This window comes from Pteropus vampyrus, unplaced genomic scaffold (assembly GCF_000151845.1).
Source record: "Pteropus vampyrus isolate Shadow unplaced genomic scaffold, Pvam_2.0 Scaffold195, whole genome shotgun sequence".
NCBI lineage: Eukaryota > Metazoa > Chordata > Mammalia > Chiroptera > Pteropodidae > Pteropus > Pteropus vampyrus.
The window spans coordinates 1,911,527-1,929,816 of record NW_011888976.1 but is presented as its reverse complement, the minus strand read 5'-3'; the positions used below and the strand labels follow the sequence as shown (position 1 = coordinate 1,929,816).

The 18,290-nt window shown below is 38.6% G+C and overlaps 1 protein-coding gene across 2 annotated transcripts in view; it reads right to left on the bottom strand.

The window, feature by feature from the left end:
- Positions 1–18,290, bottom strand: part of ARHGEF3 (Rho guanine nucleotide exchange factor 3) — a 252,585-nt gene that overhangs the window by 14,227 nt on the left and 220,068 nt on the right. For both annotated transcript variants that reach the window (XM_011371798.2, XM_011371799.2), the window contains 4 exons: positions 10,050–10,220; positions 7,329–7,391; positions 5,637–5,733; positions 5,396–5,472 (listed from right to left, as the gene is read on the bottom strand). In XM_011371798.2, coding sequence (XP_011370100.2) covers positions 5,396–5,472; positions 5,637–5,733; positions 7,329–7,391; positions 10,050–10,220 — 408 coding nt within the window. The remainder of the gene's footprint in view (positions 1–5,395; positions 5,473–5,636; positions 5,734–7,328; positions 7,392–10,049; positions 10,221–18,290) is intronic.

The following is an 18,290-nucleotide window of genomic DNA, read 5'->3' as shown; positions in this document are numbered from 1 at the left end:
AGGAAATCCTGGACTCGGTGATCTTGTTTTTTGTGGTCCAGCAGAGCTTTGGCAGCTACTTGATTGCTGCAGTAGCTGTCGTAGGAGCTGAGACAAGGCAACTAAGAAAGGAACATCAGAAGAGGATTGGAGTGTTAAAATAATTGAAGGTACAGGCTAATATTACTTGTTGAGACTGAACAAAACCTAACTGGTCTCCAGCCCTGACCAAATTCCTTTATCTGCATAGCTGGAGGAGACAGACCAGTACAATCTTCAAAATGGCAGGCAATGGACAGTTGCTTCAGGCTCTGGCTTCCTTGTACAAAGTAATTGCCTCAGTTGCATGTTTACTTCCTTGACTGTTAAGACCCCTATCCTAATTTGTTTGCATTTCTGCCAATCTAAGAAAGAAAAGAACTAAAATTTTTGCATATGCATAGAGTTCATAATTTTCCTAAACTATCAAAAGTATCTGGTGAGGGGAAAGTCTATTTTTTATTAAAAAAAAAAAAAAAAGAATTTATTTTAAAATTATTCATAAGAAACTCATCCAGAAGACTCTGGCATAAAAGAAGCAAGGAGTCTGATTCTGCAGGTCAGCCCTTGGCATGGCATAGTGCAAGCTCCTCTACATTAGTTTAAGGTTAACTGATTCCAAGGTGGACCAATCTAAAAGAACTTCAAGGAGTTAAAGTATAATTCGTAAAAAATTAGATGCAAAAAGCATTTAGAAAAATCTTTTAAGTTAGTTCTGACAAGCCAGAAATGATTCTTGGCTCTACCCAATAGTTAATATCATAGTACCATGCAAAGAACAAATAAGCTTAAGACTTTGGAGGATTACAGCTCCACTATTTCCCTTCCAGCAAAATACTAATTTCTCTGACATGTCCCATCAGTCAAATTGTGCAAACATGGAGTCAGAGACTAAATGAAAGTTCTGTTCATCTTCCTTTTCCACTCCTTCCTTCTAGTGGCACCCAATGCCATGCATCCCAATGCATGGTCTGTCAGCTTCCAAAAAGTTACAGGAGGTAATAAAATGCAGCCAATGGCTCTGCTGTATGCTTCTCTCTTTTGGACCACAAAGCCACAATCACCATGACACCTGGTCTGTAGAGGGATTCAGTGCAAGACAGTGATGAGAGGGTCTTTCATTTCTGTACCCCCAGTACTTGCACTGGGCGTACTATACAGCAAAGTATGTATTCTGAATGAACACGTAATGAATGTTTAATGGATTACCCGATTAGGTAATATTTGATGGCTTAGGAACACAGCTTAAAAATAAATTGTGGCAGCATCTGAACAATGTGTCAAAGTTTAAATACTCTGCTGCTTCCTTTACACCTCTTATTGAAATTATTCTCAGTGACTGAAACCAAAAAAAATACTAAGAAATTAATGTTTAAAAAATTTATTGTAGAGTTTGACATTCCTTGAAATATCTACCTTCTTTACATGTTATGAAAAACTTCTATTTGTGTTAAAAAGAGCTGCAGAAATTCTTTCCTCAACCTTGTATTTGAAAGTTATAATTGGTACTTACACACACACACACACACACACACACCCACCCACCCCAGACGTGGTATTGTGGCTTATAATTTAGGTTTTCAGAGTTAATGAAAATGAGCCTCAGTCCCTCTTAATTTCATTTCCACTTCCTTGCCTTTTAAAGAGACTTGGAAATGTTCAATGTTTTCATTATGGGGAAACGAATCAGCAGTAACCATTGGACATAAATTAGGGAGGAACTAATTTATGCACTAATGCTTGCTGTCCAATGGGCCATTACTTTCTGTGATCCTGCCGCCTCTGCTGCCATGTCAACCAAATCCAGCTCTGGTCCTGTGTTCACACCCTACGGGGTGCTCATTTCCTGGACATGACCTGAAAGGCTACCTGGTTCAGGCCACTGGCCAGAAAAGGCCACAAGCAATCTATATAACTAGACAGGGAAAGAAGAATGTACACACTTTGGTTCTCAAATACATACCCGCGCACTTATATAGAATGTGAGAGGCAATAACACAGTGGTTAAAAGGACAGACTCTGAACCAAGGAGAATCATGTTCAAAGGCTAAGACAGTTATTATTCTCCACTTACAAAATGCATGTACTAATATCCTCCTCTCTTTTAATGAGATAAGGCAGATAAAAAGTGTAATCTGAGCTCAGCTCCTGGTTAAGAATCAGTAAGTACTAGCTATTATTTATTATTGTTTATCCTTAGAATATTTTTATTGAAGAAATTGTGGTTGAGAGAAGCAGAACTACTTGCTCGGCTGGAGACAAAACCAGTCTGAAGTGTGTTCTCTCCCCCGCTCTCCTCTCAAAGCTCTGAACTACTCACCAACTCTTTAGGCTATCAAGAAAGAATTTATAAGGGAAATTCTTTCACTTTCAAAAAAAATTCTATCTCCCTAACATTGTGAAAAACGTCAGAACAAATTGATATTTTTGCTTCCATGTACCCTGCCTCTCTCTTTGGAATGAAAATTTAATTAGAACCCAAATTAACATGAGAACTTGCTGCCTTGGAGAGCTTATAAATTATTTTATTACTGAAAAAACGTTAGCATGAAGATAAGTCACTTGAGAAGTTGTTTCTTTATGTAGAGAAAGCTTATGAGAGCAGGATGACCCATTAGGGAGACTGATCCTCATAACCAGGGTGGTTCCCTGAAAAAAAAAAAATAAAACTACCACTCTATTTAAGGTCTTCAAAGTAAAAGTAATTGATTCATTCTAAGGTCAAAAGAACTGGCCAGGGCTATCCCACTCGGGAGGCTCACTTGTTTAAAAGGGGTTCCCCCCCGCCCACTTTATTCTTTGGGAGGAAATAAATCAATTTTTCATGGGTCAAACGGGCTCTGACTTTTCTCATTCAAAGTCCAGTAAGATGTTTATTTTGCTCTGTTAAAAAGACCAGAACTCAAACAGATGTACCCTTTGGTTTACAGTTCCCACTCGCACGGACACATCTGCAGTTAAAAGAGGGAAAACATTTAACAGCTCGTCAGGCCTGATAAATAAGAACTGTTTCTCATGAGGCCTGGTAACAATGGGCCAGTTGTTTAATTTTAGGCTGCTCTTCAAGCTGCGAGTCCCCATTGATGTCTGAAGGATCTAGATAGCAATGGGTTGGCATGGTCTCGCTTCCTTTGGGTATGTACAGAAAAGGAATGCAAAAGCTATCCCCAGATCAAACCAATTTTCTAACAAAAGTGACAAACATTTCTTTCAGAAAAAAAGTTAATAACAAGGCAAATGTCTGCACTTTTGCTTCTGGCACAAACTAACAGTCTGTATATGATATCTAAGGAAATCACATAGTTCCATATTGCCATCTCATCAGAAACAGAGTAGCCATCATGCTAATTCTGGAGTGTGGCCTCATTGGCCCCTTTGCTACCATCAAAGCAGTCTGCAGACTCAGAAAGTTTAACACATACTGAGGCACACCCCCTCTTCTCATTAAACCTTCTCTGTCTCTGGCTGGTTGGCTTTCTTTAGAGAAATTGCCTTGTGGGCTAAAGAAGTTACAACATCTATCATGGCTCATAATAAAATGAAAGTCAAAAATATAAGATGAATAATCTCTCCTGAAATATTAAGGCACATTTTCTAAATTATTCATCTTAGAACATTACTTGTCTTTCTGATACCCTTGGGATATTTCAGCCTCAGTGCTAAAATTGACTCTAGAACTAAAACTAGCTAAGTCATGAAACCCTCAAAGTTTCTTGATCAAGGCAATAATTGAGAAGCATAAGTTAATATGAGATCATCATCAAAACTTAGGAACTAGAAGGTTTTAGGAAGGTTAAAACACAAATATAATTTGATAAAGAGAACTCACATAGTGAGAGTAGAATTTATAACCTTCACAACACTCTTCAAATGGTAGAATGACTCTAATACTTGCTGTTGTGGCACTATCTGCCTATTTTTTCTGGATTGTTATGTGGCTCAGAGTGAGGAGAGAGCTATTCCTGCCTGGATGAAGTCATCAAAGTAATCTGCTTTCATTACCTGCTTCATAATAAATGAAAAACACCTGGAGCTGGGGTGGAGCACTCAAGCACTCAAAGAAGGAAACAGAGAATGCAGGGACGTTGCAAAACAGAGTACATGCTTTGTGTAAAATCAAACAAATAAATAACTGTTTCATGCACCAATAAAACAAAAATTCAGTCCAAGATCATAAATTTAGAACCACTAAAGTCACAGCTGATGTCTTTAATTAGGAAAGAAATGGGAGTTATATTGTTCTGAAGGTCCGTATAACATTCAGCTTTCCTATGAAGTTAGCTAGTAATGTAAAGAGGAGGCAAGAGAATTAAAATGTTAATCAAGCCACATTCAGAGACTGCAATATGCTGATCAGCCCAGCAGCCAAGCCCGGAGGACACCTTCAGGACAAAGGAAGATTTCTGCTGGGATTACTAACAACAACCCAATCCTCCACACGGGTGGAAGTGAAACAGGAACAACAGTCTTTAAGTAGCTGCGCTACACAAATAAAATCATTCATTCCTCATGGCTAAAACCATGGGACCTATGAATTAAAGTCTGGGAACTGCCAGCAGGCCTTTCAGACTACATACTCTTCCCCTTCCCTTTCCTCACTGTATGTCCATATCCAAGGAAATGGGAACTAAAGAATGCTGTATAAACTGAATTTCCTGAACACTCAGGGTACCTCTCACGCTTTTTCTGAACTCTGTCTCTCTCACCGTCCTTGACTCTCTTAGTCCCTCTCACTTTGCCTTTGAGAGGAGACCACACTCTGTGGAGTGTTACCCCTTTTCAAAGAAATTTTCCTTTTGACTCTAATTTTGGCGTGTATGTTGAATTCTTTCTCCACTCTGCTAAAGGACCCTCTTCTTCTCTTGGTGCAGGGCTTGGCCTCTCCATCACTTGATGTGGGGAAATTTGCCCTGTCCTGCACCAATAGGATCAGATATATGATAAACATTAACGACATTTAGTTATTACCTTATTTATGAAACTACGTTTGACCATGCAAATTAGTTGATAGCCTGAATAAAAGCTTTATTATAGTGATTGACAGAAATATGTCCTTAAATTTTTACTGGAATAGGCATGTTAATAATTATATTAATAATTGGCCTGAATTGAACATTAACTAATTTTACTTTATTTTATTGCAAAAAAGCACGTTATTTTTATATGCAGTAAATTTGTAATAAGAAAAAAATTGTTTCTATGTTTTGAAGAGATAAAGCCTAACTATAATGATAAATTTGACTACGAATTTGCTATTTTAAATTTTTCTGATGTAAAATCAATGTTTGCCAACAACAACAAAAAAGTCTAGCTAAAACGAGACTCCATTTAAATTATTGAAATTTATCTTCGATCAAGACCAGAAAATTTTTCTTACCCAGCCCACGAGGATGGGACCAACATGTTCAGTTGAGCCATCAGGCTTACGAACATCTCGAAGCTGACTAAGGAGCTCTGTCAAAAAAACACAACCAGAACGCTTATTTTGTTAGGCATTCAAATGCAAACAGGGCTGGAAGCAGATTCTGGGTTACTCACATTATTATATAATCATGATTTGTACAAGACAACTCAGTTAAGGGTACAAGTCATGACTCATTCTGGGAACAAAATTATACCTTCATGTAGAGGAATTAGAGAGTCCAGTGTTCCGAAAATTTGATTCAACTCTTGTTCTGTCATTATGGAGAGTTTCAGCATGGGGTCATGATAGGCCTGCACAAGAACAGCAAGAGATAGAAGCAAACGTTTAAAATCAGCGGAAGTAAGTTGTTAATGTAAATGGCTTCTGAGAGGCCCTACACAATAACAAAATATTTGGCTCTCCCCAACAACCTCTCCCATAATACTGCAGAAACAGCAGATGGGTTTGGCTGAAGCAGATGGGAATCCAGCATTGCCTTGAGCCTTTTGTGGTTGTTAATAAACCAAAGCAGATATTTTAAAAAGCATTTTTATTCTAGTACATCATACATCTAAGAAAGGGCACAAATCCTAAATATAGAGTATATTTGATTTATATGTTTCAAAAAAAATTAACTTTATTATCACCTCTAATTAATGATAGTTAAACAAGAACACACAATTATACCCAGGGCACTGTAATAGAATAGATGGCACAGTCCTTGCCTTCAAGGAGATTTATAAAGCTAACTGAGAAGAAAATAAAAACACACGGAAAATTAAATACATATTTAAAAATAGTTCAAGAATAAAATAAGGAGTCATGTCACATGACAGCAAAAATTTATCAAATCATAACTGTTCTAGAGAGTCAGAGAATTACAGCTTGAGTGGTCAAGGGAGATTTTAAAGATGAGCTGCTTGGCATAGAAAAGGAGGCAGCAAATATTGTTAAAGAATGAATTGAGATTTGCACTCATTCCTAGAAGATGGCTAGATATAGATGGTTGAAGGGAAAGGGAAGGGTTTCCAGGAAAGAAGGATCATCATAAGGAAAAGGATGGCAGTGAAACATCTTAAGACATTTGGGTTTGGGAAAATTTGATGCAGGAAAGAGGAGATGCACCTATGACCAGCAAGATGTCTCCCAGAGTTAAATGCCTTCTTTGTCTTCCTCGTCTTCCTCTTCCTCTCACCCTGCCTAAAGCTCAATTGCTTGGCCATCTCTCAGGAATGTTACAGATGGGACTTCATATTAGCAGAAAGTTGGACTAAGGACACCTAAATGAAGAGACACCTCTTTCCAACCCTGTGATTCTTTGAGGAGGCTGTGAATATCAGATGAAGGACCCTGGATTTTAGCCTCCATTGGAATGGAAAGGTTTTTGAGGAAGATTTGTTGCCAAGACTATACAGGTTACATAAGGCATGGGTTTCCTCTCCCTTCCAGTACATAATGTGATTAAAACACAAGTTTCTAGATAAAAGACCCTAATTTACATTGATAGTGTGCAATTTCCTCACTTAACCACTTTATCTACTTTTGAGATTCGAATGACTTTTACTAAGACACAGTTCCAGTTTCAAACCATTCACACATTCTTTCCCATAGATAAGGAGGCCCTGAACATGAAACTTCTAGGACAACTAAACATTCTCTCATTAAACTGAAGTATTCTCTGAGGTGCATTAGACACATGCAGAGGAGAACTCCTAAAGGTACTGGGTCCAGAGAGCTTTCTCATTTTGAGCCGTTTTCCCCACTGCTTGGTTTTTGCAGGTTCTTCAATTTTTGATGACCTGTCTTAACAATAAAAAGTGCTCATAAAGCACAATTTTAGAATTGTGAAATTACTCAGAGGAAAACAATATGTGGTGACTCAAATGACCGCTGGATTTAAATTTACCTTTTTTGCCAATTTCAAGTCCTCTATCAAGTCTTCTTCTCCTTGAGAAAGCTCAAAGATTGCCTGCAAGAAAAGATAAAACACGTCCACTAAACTCTTTCTTCATTTATAAGACCAAATTCAAACAGTGCTGTTTACAGAACTCAAAACTCCAAATCTATTTACTTCTTAAGTATTTAAATTATTCTTAGAAAGTTAAATTAACCTGCATCAAGTGGCTAAAAAACCGACAAAGGTGAGATGTTGCAAACTTCTGTATAATGTGCTTATCTGTTAGTGGGATAAAGAGGTTCCATATCTTTCCAATCCAACAAATCATCTTTCATGTTATAGAACTTTGATGCAGCCAAACAAGAGGGAACTATTTCAGGTAAAATAATTATAGTTTGACTATGGATTTGAGTCTGTTATGAGTGGCAAGCATAATAAAAGATTCACGGTCTGTTCTCAGTGATGGACATGGCAGTATTATTAATTGGGCCATCACAATTTGTCTTCTTTCTACTCAACAGAAGATGAATCTCAACAGAAAGCTTTATTCCTATCAGCTACTTGTCCTGAGGCTAGAATTGTAGGAAGAATCCATTATTTTATCACTCTAAATGTCTAGTGAGGTTAATTCACTCTAAATTACATTTCAGCCCTACATGGTACAATAAATGAAATTATAGGAGCTGGCTATGTACAAGAGTGCGTAAAGGGGCCATTTCTAATTTGGCTCTATTAAGCCATCATCATTTAAGAACTATGATGTGCAGAACACTCCTTCATTCTCCTCTGTGAGTCTAAACTGTTGGCAAACATTACATTATTAAAGGATTATGTGTTTGTGGTGATAGTTCGGGAACCACTACATTTCTTCCAGATTAGAGGAAAGGAGCGAGCAGGCTTGGAGAACATCTTTCACTTGGGGGGCTGGTGGACTGCAGGACAACGACCTTCTCTCCCGCAAAGCCTGTGGAGGCAGAATACTCGCTGGAGGCCAGTGCATGGTGACACTTCCCGAAGTCCAGTAAAACCTCCATGCCATGTCTTCCTGATAATCTATTTAGTTAAACCTTTTATTTTGAAATACAGATTCACATGAGAAGTTGCAAATATAGTACAGAGAGGTCCTGAGCACAGATTACTCAGCTTCCCCCAATGGTGGCATTTTACATAACTATAGAGCATTATCAAAACCAGGAAATGGATTGGTACAATACAATTAACTAGCCTTTAACTGGCCCTTCCTCAGATTTCCCTTTACATCTATTTTACTAGAGCTCCCTACATAAGTCTGACTGTCTGACTGACCAAATGTGGCCCCCCGGAGAGGAAAATCACAGAACCCCACACTGGGATACTACAGTTGGTATCTGTGGTGAAGCAACACAATGCCACTGTAAAGACCACTGGCTTTGGAGTAGGCAAGACCTCGGTTCAAATCCCAGCTCTGTAACTTTCTAGGTGCGTGACATTATGCTAACTGTGCCTTAATAATCTCATCTGCAGAATCGATCCTTCCCTCCTTCCTTCCTGCTATCAGATTGTACAAGTTATATATGCAAACTATTAACACTTGAGAAAAACGCAGAAAAGTATAAAGATAAATTTTAATTACTCATGCTGTCTTGTTAATCATTGTTAAGCTTTTGCCATATTTCTTCACAGGATTTTTTTCAGTGCACATGTTATTTTGAAATGCTTTGTTTATTCATTTTTAAATAGATAATACATTGACATGGTTCAAAATTTACAGTGTAAGAATGGGTACATGGTGAAAACTTTCCCTCTCACCTCCTTCTTCCAACTACCCAGTTTCCCTCCCAGGAGGCAACAATGTTACCAGTTCCTCGTGTATCCTTTCAGAAATATTTTATAATTCTACCAGCAAATACATACATATACACATATTAATTTTTTTCTTCCTCTTTTACTTAAATGGTAGCATACTGTATACCCTATCTTGTGCCTTGCTTTATCCACTTAGCCATATATACATATCAGCACTTTTTGTGTTTCTACAGCTATACAGTATTCCATGTATAAACATTCATTATTTAACTAGTCCCTGGTAATAGATGTTCAGGCTCTTTCTAGCACTATTATAAACATTACTGTGATGAATAACCTTACACATGCACATCTTTTCATCTGTGTATAAGTGAGCCTGGCAGAAAGATTCCTAGAAAAGAATTGCTGAGTCAAAACCTAGAAAGTACTTCTACTTCCAATGTCAAGTTCTCCACAAAAATAGCTATTCCAAAGATTTCACTAGATGACGCTTATCTGAAGTACTTAGCACAGCTTGGCACATGACAAGCTCTCTATTAAGGGTAATATTACAGCAGCCATTTAGGGCTATTGATACAGAAAACTTACAGGTAATGAAATTAACTGCATTTCCTAGAAAACTTTTCCACAAAACTGAATCTAAGTTTTATAAACTGAATATTCTAAAATAGTCTATAAGTTGCTAACAAAATGTAACTAGAGTGATTATTTTTGTGAACAGCAAAAATTCTTCTTGGTAGATTCAGGCTTTCATAGCAGTTTCTTTTTAAAGAAGCAGCCACGCCTACCCAGCTGGATGCTGGTTTCTCAGTTCCTTAAAAGATCTGACACTCCAGGTTTGTCCTACAAATGCAACGGAGAATTGATTTAGAGACTGCAGTGTAGACCTCAGCTAGGCTCTCCACCTGCAGTGTGCCTGGTTCCAGACAAACTGCCAATTCCTACCTCCTGACGTTTGATTTCCTTGGATGTAAGCATCTGATTGACACACACATCGAAGGTCTCACTCCACAGCTTGCTGTCTCTCCGCTTGGTGCTCGAGGGGGCGGCATTTCTGGACCAGGGTCGAGGGTTGAGGATGTCAGGACGGCTTTCGCTTCGGAAGCTAATGGAGCGCTAAACAATGAGAGAAAACAAACTGTCACGGGGGCAGCAGCAGGACTGGGTGGATCGTTTGAGCAGCTTCCTGTCCCTGACAGAACATAAATCAGACATTTGCAAGAAAGAGAGGACAATGCCAGGAGGCCTTTTGGAAAACAGTGCATTGTCTTGAGCCTACGTGCTAAGGAAAATTGGACAAGGGGCCGCTTTTACACACGTACTGGGAGTATCCTTTCTGTGAGACTTGGGCATGGCATAAAAATGCTCACAAAGGGAGCTCTCAGACAAGCGATGGACTCTACTTTTTTTTCCAGTGGACATCTCTTTACTGTAGAAGAACAAGGGTTAACAGTAGTGGCTATCCTTTAAAAAAAACAAACGAGCAAACATCTAGCCAGTATTCTTACTCTCCTCCTCCTGCTAGGAACAGAATCCCACTATCTTTGCTATCCCATCTCATGTGGTTTGGGTGGGCTCCCCGAAACTTGACCAATTAGAGGACTCCTCCACCCTGGTTCAGGAAAGGGCACCTGATTTCCTGAAATCTGTTACATGATTCATGGGAGAAAGAGTAGAAGAGTCTTTCTTCCTTTGGGAGCTTAGAAGATAACACTGCAGGACTTTCTTGTAGCAAATCTCTCTGGTCACAAAAATGAGTCTGTCTGCTATAGGAGAGAATAAAGAGATGTGTGGGACGAAGGATGGAGAGAAAAACCGACAGAGGGAAGGAGGAAGAAAGCTTTACCAACATTGTTTTACCCCCTGGATCCCATTGTGCTTGAATCCAGGAAGAATCACTCTTAGACTAAGGGGCTTATACATTCCCCTTTTTACATTCATCTTAGTTGAGCTTCTGTCAACTTGAAAAGTACCAACTAATATATACTAAATACCATCTTGGTAGTAAATGAAGCCTGTCCCTGAGTTATTTTCTTATTTTCCAAAGAGGCCCTGGTAGACTTTGGGGTGGCCCAACCACCCAAACTCCACCCTTGTGGCTGAAACATGCTACCACAGTGCTTTTTTTTGACAAATACAAATGACCAAGAAGAAAACTGAGTGCATCATCTTTAGCCTTCGGTCTAGAAGATTTCAACACACTTACTGAAATCTGTAAACTGCCAAAGCAATGAAATGTTGCTGTGCTAAAAAAACAAACAAACAAAGAACAAAAAGCAAAACACCTGCCATACCTGTTGCCACATGTCTGTGGCCTTCAGTGTGAAGTTCTAGTTCCTGTTTGGTAGGCTTCTTGTGATCTGACCATCGTCTATATATCTAGGCTCACCTCCTGCCACTTATCCATGATCCCCCTATTGTCTAGCCCTACTAGGCTATCTGCCATTCTCTAAATGCATCATGCTTTGCCAACCCACCGTGCTTCCTTCAAGCAGTCTTCTCTTCCTAGAATGCTTTTCTTTCATTTCCTAGCTGGTTAACTCCTAACTGTCCTCAGGATATAACTCAAACACATCCTCTAGGAAGGCTTTACCAATGTTTTCTACTCTCTCCCAGAGCAATTTGAACATATCTCTGATATATTAACAATCACATTTTATTATACTCCATGGTCACCTGCTCTGAACCATATACTTCCTTAGGACAGAAAGTGATTTTGCATGTGACATATGTGTCGTCATCATTAAGACACTGTAAGGTAGCTTCCAAATATTTTGAGATTCGACAATTAAATTTAAGAAAGTAAAGACAATTTTAAGAGAACTATTCAAGCTAAGGGCATTGTTAAATAAGTTATAATTTATCTGCTTGATGGAATATTATCTAGTCATCTAGAGATAATTTTAACTGCTAAATTAAAATAAAATCGGGATTAAAATCTGTATGTAAATACTTGATAACTATGAAAAAAGTGTACATGAACAAAGATATAAAGGGAATGCCACAAAATTCAATTGTTTTTGCCTGATGACATGATAAGTAATGTTAGCCTGAGTATACGACTTTTATAATTCAAGAAAAATAAGTGAAAAATGTGAAAAGAAACTTCCGAGGGACTTTCAGGTATTACCACAAACTTCTGGGAGCAGGAAGCTAGCTGTTTGCAAGTACTAACAGAGCTTCTCAGGCTGGCACAGGCATGCATACACTCCTGGGCTTATTAATGAGCTCACGATCATTGTACCAGTATGCTGGTCAAGAAAGTACTTGCTCCAAATACGTAGTTCACTAATGGTGTCTTGCAAATCCTTGTGATCTCTTGAAAATAGGCCCTTATAAACAGTGGCCAGACTAATGCTTGCAGATCCCCATCACTCAGAATAAATTAGCCACAGGCACGGAAAAGGTCAAAACAAGCAAAATGAGTCATCAAATAACTCACTCATCTCAGTTAGTGGTTCTGATGCCAGCTGGGGTGGGAGTTAAAGAGCAGAAAGGAAAATACAAAAAAAGTAGATTCAAAACGAAAGACATTTTCCACTTTCACTTGAGAAAATTGACCACCCACCTGTTACAGTTTCAGTCCCTGACCAACTTTGAACTCTCTGCTCCCCACCACCAGTTTGAAAGTAATTTATACCAATTTTAAATTTTCACACATTACAAAAGTATATAAATTAAGTACAAATTCCCTCATTTTCCCAAGTCCACTTCCCAGAAGTAACTGCTATTAAGTTTTTTCTAGATCTTTCCAAACCTTTTCTGTGTATTTGCTAACATTGACAGAAAACAATCTTTTTTCACTCAGCAGTATGTCTTTCCATGTTAGTACATAAGATTTATGCTTTAAAAAATAATTTATTGAAGTGAAATTCACATAACATAAAATTAACCATTTTTAAAGTGAACAATTTAGTGGCTTTTAGTATATTCACAACGCTGTGGATCCACCATCTTCATGTCATTCCAAAACATTCCCATCACCCAAAGTCATTCATTCTTTTTTATGGCTGCAGTTAGTATCCCATGGTCTGGATGGACCACATGGATCCAATCAATCTCTAACTGATGGACATTAAAATCGTTTCCAGTGTCTGGCTATTACAAAAAAATGCCTCAGTTAACATCCTTTATGTGTTTCTGCTGGTATTTCTGTAAGGCAGATTTCTTAAGTAGAATTCCTTGGTCTAAGAATGATCAACATTTTAACGTTAGATATGTACTGCCAAATTGACCTCCAAACAGTCTGTCCCCAGAAAAGTATGTGATAGTGCACTTTTTCCACACTCTCCATCAATAGGATATTATTTTCAATCTGATAGGGAAAACAACTATACCTTAATTTCAGTTCCATGTTTGGGATATGAGATTGAACAGCTCTATTGCTAAGAATTTCTTGTTCTGTGTTTTCTTAGTGATTGCTGGGCTCGGGTACTAAGGGGGAAGAAATGGCGGTGAAGATCACCAGGTATGTCACAGAGGGGCCATTATGTGCCTGCCCAACCTTAGCTCTTCCGATGAGTTTTCTCTTTTCCTTACAACCATCCTGCAAGGTGAGAGTTTATTCTCATTTTACGTTGAGGAAACTGAGGCTCAGGGAGGTTAAGTCATTTACCCAGGCAGGATTAAAAACCAAATCTGTTTGGATGCAAAACCACAGCTATTTCTACTATGGGGCCGTACCTGCTATTTATATGCAAATCATGCACTGGGGGGAGGTTTCCAGGAGATGAGACCCAGCCTACTAGGAGTTTAAATCTAGTTAAGGAAAGGGAATGCATTTGCTCAGTTGTAGGAATCATGACTGAGTGGCTCTTTGACCAGTCAAACTTCAGATTTATACCTTTAATTAGGCTAGACTAAAACAAACATTTTGTCTTTTTAAAAATCTACTTAGAAAGGAGAATCCCAAAGAAGCAATGAAGAATATGGGTTCCAGGGACAGCTCACAGCCAACCAGGCCCAAGCCATGGGTGGGTATTCACAGTGGTGTAGACCACACCACACGACCTGCACTCCTACCAGTCATCAGTACAATTAGATGAGATGATTGGAAAGGAGGGAGGAACATGTGACTACTGCTAGGAGAAAAAACCCTAAGAAGGGGCTATCTCTTGAGAAAGAACAGCCAAGTTCCTTTCAGTATCCCTGCCACTGCCACCCCCTCACGCTATTTTTCTCTACTTTCACATGTGCCATATGGTATCATTTACCATTTTTTCTGACATGTCTGTTTCCTCCCAAGAGAAAGTAAAGCACCTTGAAGGCAAGGATATCTATCTGTTCTGCTCACTGATGGGTTCATCAGCACCTGGTACAGAGTAGGATCTGTGAATGCACGGCATGCTTCTATGTGCTGGGCACTGTGAGGACAGCTTTAGGAATCCTATACCTAAGAGATAGGGATTCCTACCCTTGTTTTATAGATGGGGAAACTTGAGGCTCAGAGAGGGTGACACTTTGCTCAAGGTCATGCAACTAACGAATGGTGCACCAGAACTTAAACCTAGGTGAGTGGTGAACTCAGAATGACATCCGAGTCTGGTCTATTTCAGTCCATGCCCCCCTAAGATAAGATATTTTTAAACAATATCCCACCCTGCTTCCCCTAGGGTAAGATTCAAGTGTGGTGGGTGGGTGTGCCCAAATAGATGAGTTTCAGGCTAATTCTCAGTCTGTGGCGGGGATTCTCAACCTTGTCACCACTGATACTTTGAACCAGAAAATTCTTTGTTGTAAGGGGTTGTCCTGTACATTGTAAGGTTATTTTGTAGTATCCTTACCTCTAAACACTAGATGCCAGTAGTGTCCCCCACCCTAGTTGTGACAAAACAAACATCACCAGACATTGCTGAGTGTCCACAGGGGTGAGAAACACTGGCCCAAGGTGACAAGGAGGGGCTCACCTCAAAGTGAGGGACTCTGTACAAAATAGAAACACATACATAGATTCTCCCCTACCCCCAAGTGTGGAGATTCTGAGCCTAAAGTGAAAAATGTTCCAGGACAAGCAAGAGTTTCCATGAGGGAATCTGGCACAGCAAATGAGTCAAAAACCCAACGCTCGTAATTAGCCAAAGCAGCTAAAATAACAGTGGCTATAACAGGCAAAAATAATGCAGATTTAGGAAATGGGTGCTTGTGTTTATGCTTGAGCTGGGTATGTGGAAAAGATGCTGCAGGTGCAAAGGGAACTATTTGTCAGGTGGGAAAAGGGGGCCCTTTTACACATGTCAGAGGAAATGTAAACCCAGCAGGTTAGGCATGATGGAACAGATTTGGTTGTTAATGCCGCCTGTTCAGCAGGGTGCTCCCCCGCCCTTTTCCAAAACCAGAAGGTCTCCACAGCCAAAGATAACATGCTCCAATAAAGAGTTCAAGCCAGGGAAAGTCTCTATACTTACCATTGATATTTTGTAGCAGATGGTTTATTATTAAATGGATTGGAAGTTAGAGTTTATTATTAAATGGACTGGAAGTTAGAGAGAGGAAAACATATTTCTATGTTGCTGTTACAAAATGTAGAGTGGTTATGGCTGGGACTGGAAAATATTCTCCAACAGTATTCTGGAGGAGTCTCTCATGTAAGGCTTGATTAGAGTAATTAACTTAAATTAAGAAATAACACTTCCCAGCTGTGTGGCCTCCATCACATTTGACCCTCATGCTAGTCCTGGGAGAGGCACTGAGCAGGTTCTTGTATTTTGCCCTTTTTTAAATAATGAGAAATCCCAGTACCGGAGGATTAAGTGACTGGCACAAGGTAAGTGTTGGATAGGATCTGAGTCCAGTCTTTTGTCTACAAAACATAGATTTTGGTTAAGAACACAGGCTTTTGAGTAAAACAGACATGGCTTCAAGTCAACTCAATAGCTGAGGGATATAGAACAAGTTAATTTCTCTGGGTCTCAGCTTCCTTATCTGTAAAAGGGGCATAGCAATAAGTACCTCACAAAGTTGTACTGAGGATCAGATATGAAAAAGTATGTCAAGGGTTCAGTCAAATGCCTGGTACGTGGTTAGTAGGAAATGGATCTTACCTATCATTGTTACTATATTACTGATTGCACAGCCATCGTTAGTGCTTATTTACATATGCTTTCGTTCATTATCAAACAGCTGACGCAACTCATGAACTATTTGGACCAAACAGCTTCGTTATCAAACAGCTGACGCAACTGATGAACTATTTGGACCAAACAGCTTCTTGAGGAATCACCTTTAGGGTAACTTATAGGAGGAGAAAACCCCTCAGCATCACAATGTTGTTTATAAAAGCGAAAGCTCTGGAAACAGCCTAAAATGACCAATAATAGGGATAAGTTAAATATAGTGTAACCATAAAATGGAACCTTGTATAGTTTTTAAAAACATCTTTTTTGAGAAAAGCTTAATGATAATGGGAAGGTCTCACATACAGAGTTAAGAGGAGAAAGATTCCTATTTAAATACAAAATGTTAATAGGTGTTACCCTGTATGGTGAGACTATGGATAATTTTTATTTTAATTCTCATTCTTCTCTATACTTACTGTGCAGTTTTTCCATAATGAAGAGATATTAACTTAGAAAAAATAAAACCAGCAGACAAACATGCAAGACAGTGAAGACCGAGTTCGAAGTGATGCCATAGACAAAAAAATCATGTATACAGAATCTGGTTTAGATTAATGCACATTAAAAATATGGTAAAAAGGCACATGATCAATTCACAATTAATAACTGTCAAACCCCATAGACCCAGTGCAAGGAGAAAACTTTCTGTAGTTGGGAGAGATTCTGAGAAGAATGAAAAACTGAAGACAATATTTGGTTTAGGTGTGGGGAAAACAATGTACAATTTACTTAGTGCAAGACAAAAATTAAAAAGCCTTTCAGAGGCTTGGGACAGCAGCCCAGCCTCTTCACTGGGCACCATAAAATGGCTTTTGCATGATAATGTTAACGATAAAATCTTCCATAGGCTGAAATGGCAACGACTCTCCTTGCCACACAGGCAAACAGACAGTAAGAATCAGCAGTAAGATGGGATGCCCTCAGATGGAAAGTCTGGCCATTATTTTTAGAACCTGGCAAACTGCACATTTTATGATGACCAGACTGACTTTTTGCAAAAAAGTTTTGAATGTTTTGAATTTCCTTTTTTCCCCACTTTCTAATATATCTTAGAGGCATTGTAAAAAGGCTACAGAATCTCAGCTTCTGCACTTACTGGCTATGTGACTTTGGGTACATTTTTCAATCTTCAAATTTCTCCCCTATCAAGTGGTGATGACTCCTATTTTGTATTGTTATGGTGGAGATGAAATGAAGCCACGAACATAAAGTGCTCTTTACGTGGAACCTGGCTCATTGTAAACACCCAACTAATAGAAGTTGTTATTACTAAATACAAAATGACAAGCTTTAAATTATAATAGTTAATGATTACAATGGTCTAACTATTATTCCAGCAATAGTAAAGACAAGCAGAAAGTCAGGAGTTTCTCTTGACATGGTATTCAGGTCACTTCTTAGCTACACCTTTACCTTACAGACAACAAGGCAGTTTCTGTTGCTTCCTCCAACACACACTCACACAGACACATACACACACACACGGCATCAGTCTTCTCATACTTCTTCCTTAAATCTGAAATGTCTTCTCTCCTTTTCATCCTCATCATCTCTGAACCACTCCAGGTGCAACACAAATCTTCCACCTTTCTTTTAACCTCCTCCCCCAGGCCATTACTAAGCTCCCTCTCTTAGTATATCATATAAGATTTTCAAATCTGATACATTTTGTCTGGTTGCAAAGGTATAAAAAATATATAATTATTTTAAAAATTCAAGCATGATATAAATTTATAATGTAAAACATAAAAATCAATAGTCTCAGCCTATTTATTAATTCTCTCCTGATTTGTAATTCTTATGTAGTGGAGAAATAAAAAGGAGGAGGGAAACACAAGACAGAAAACAAAAGAACTATAGAAGTCTCTTATAATTATATTTGAGAGATAATCACTATTAAGAATTTGATGATGTTTCTGGTTTTTTCCTATACATACACTACTATAGGTGTGTACTATTAATTGGGATACAATGGTTTTGAATTTCCTTTTTTTCCCCCACTTTCTAATATATCTTAGACAACTTTTACTAAGTACATTTTACCCTTCTCAAGAGCAGGTACTGTCTCCTT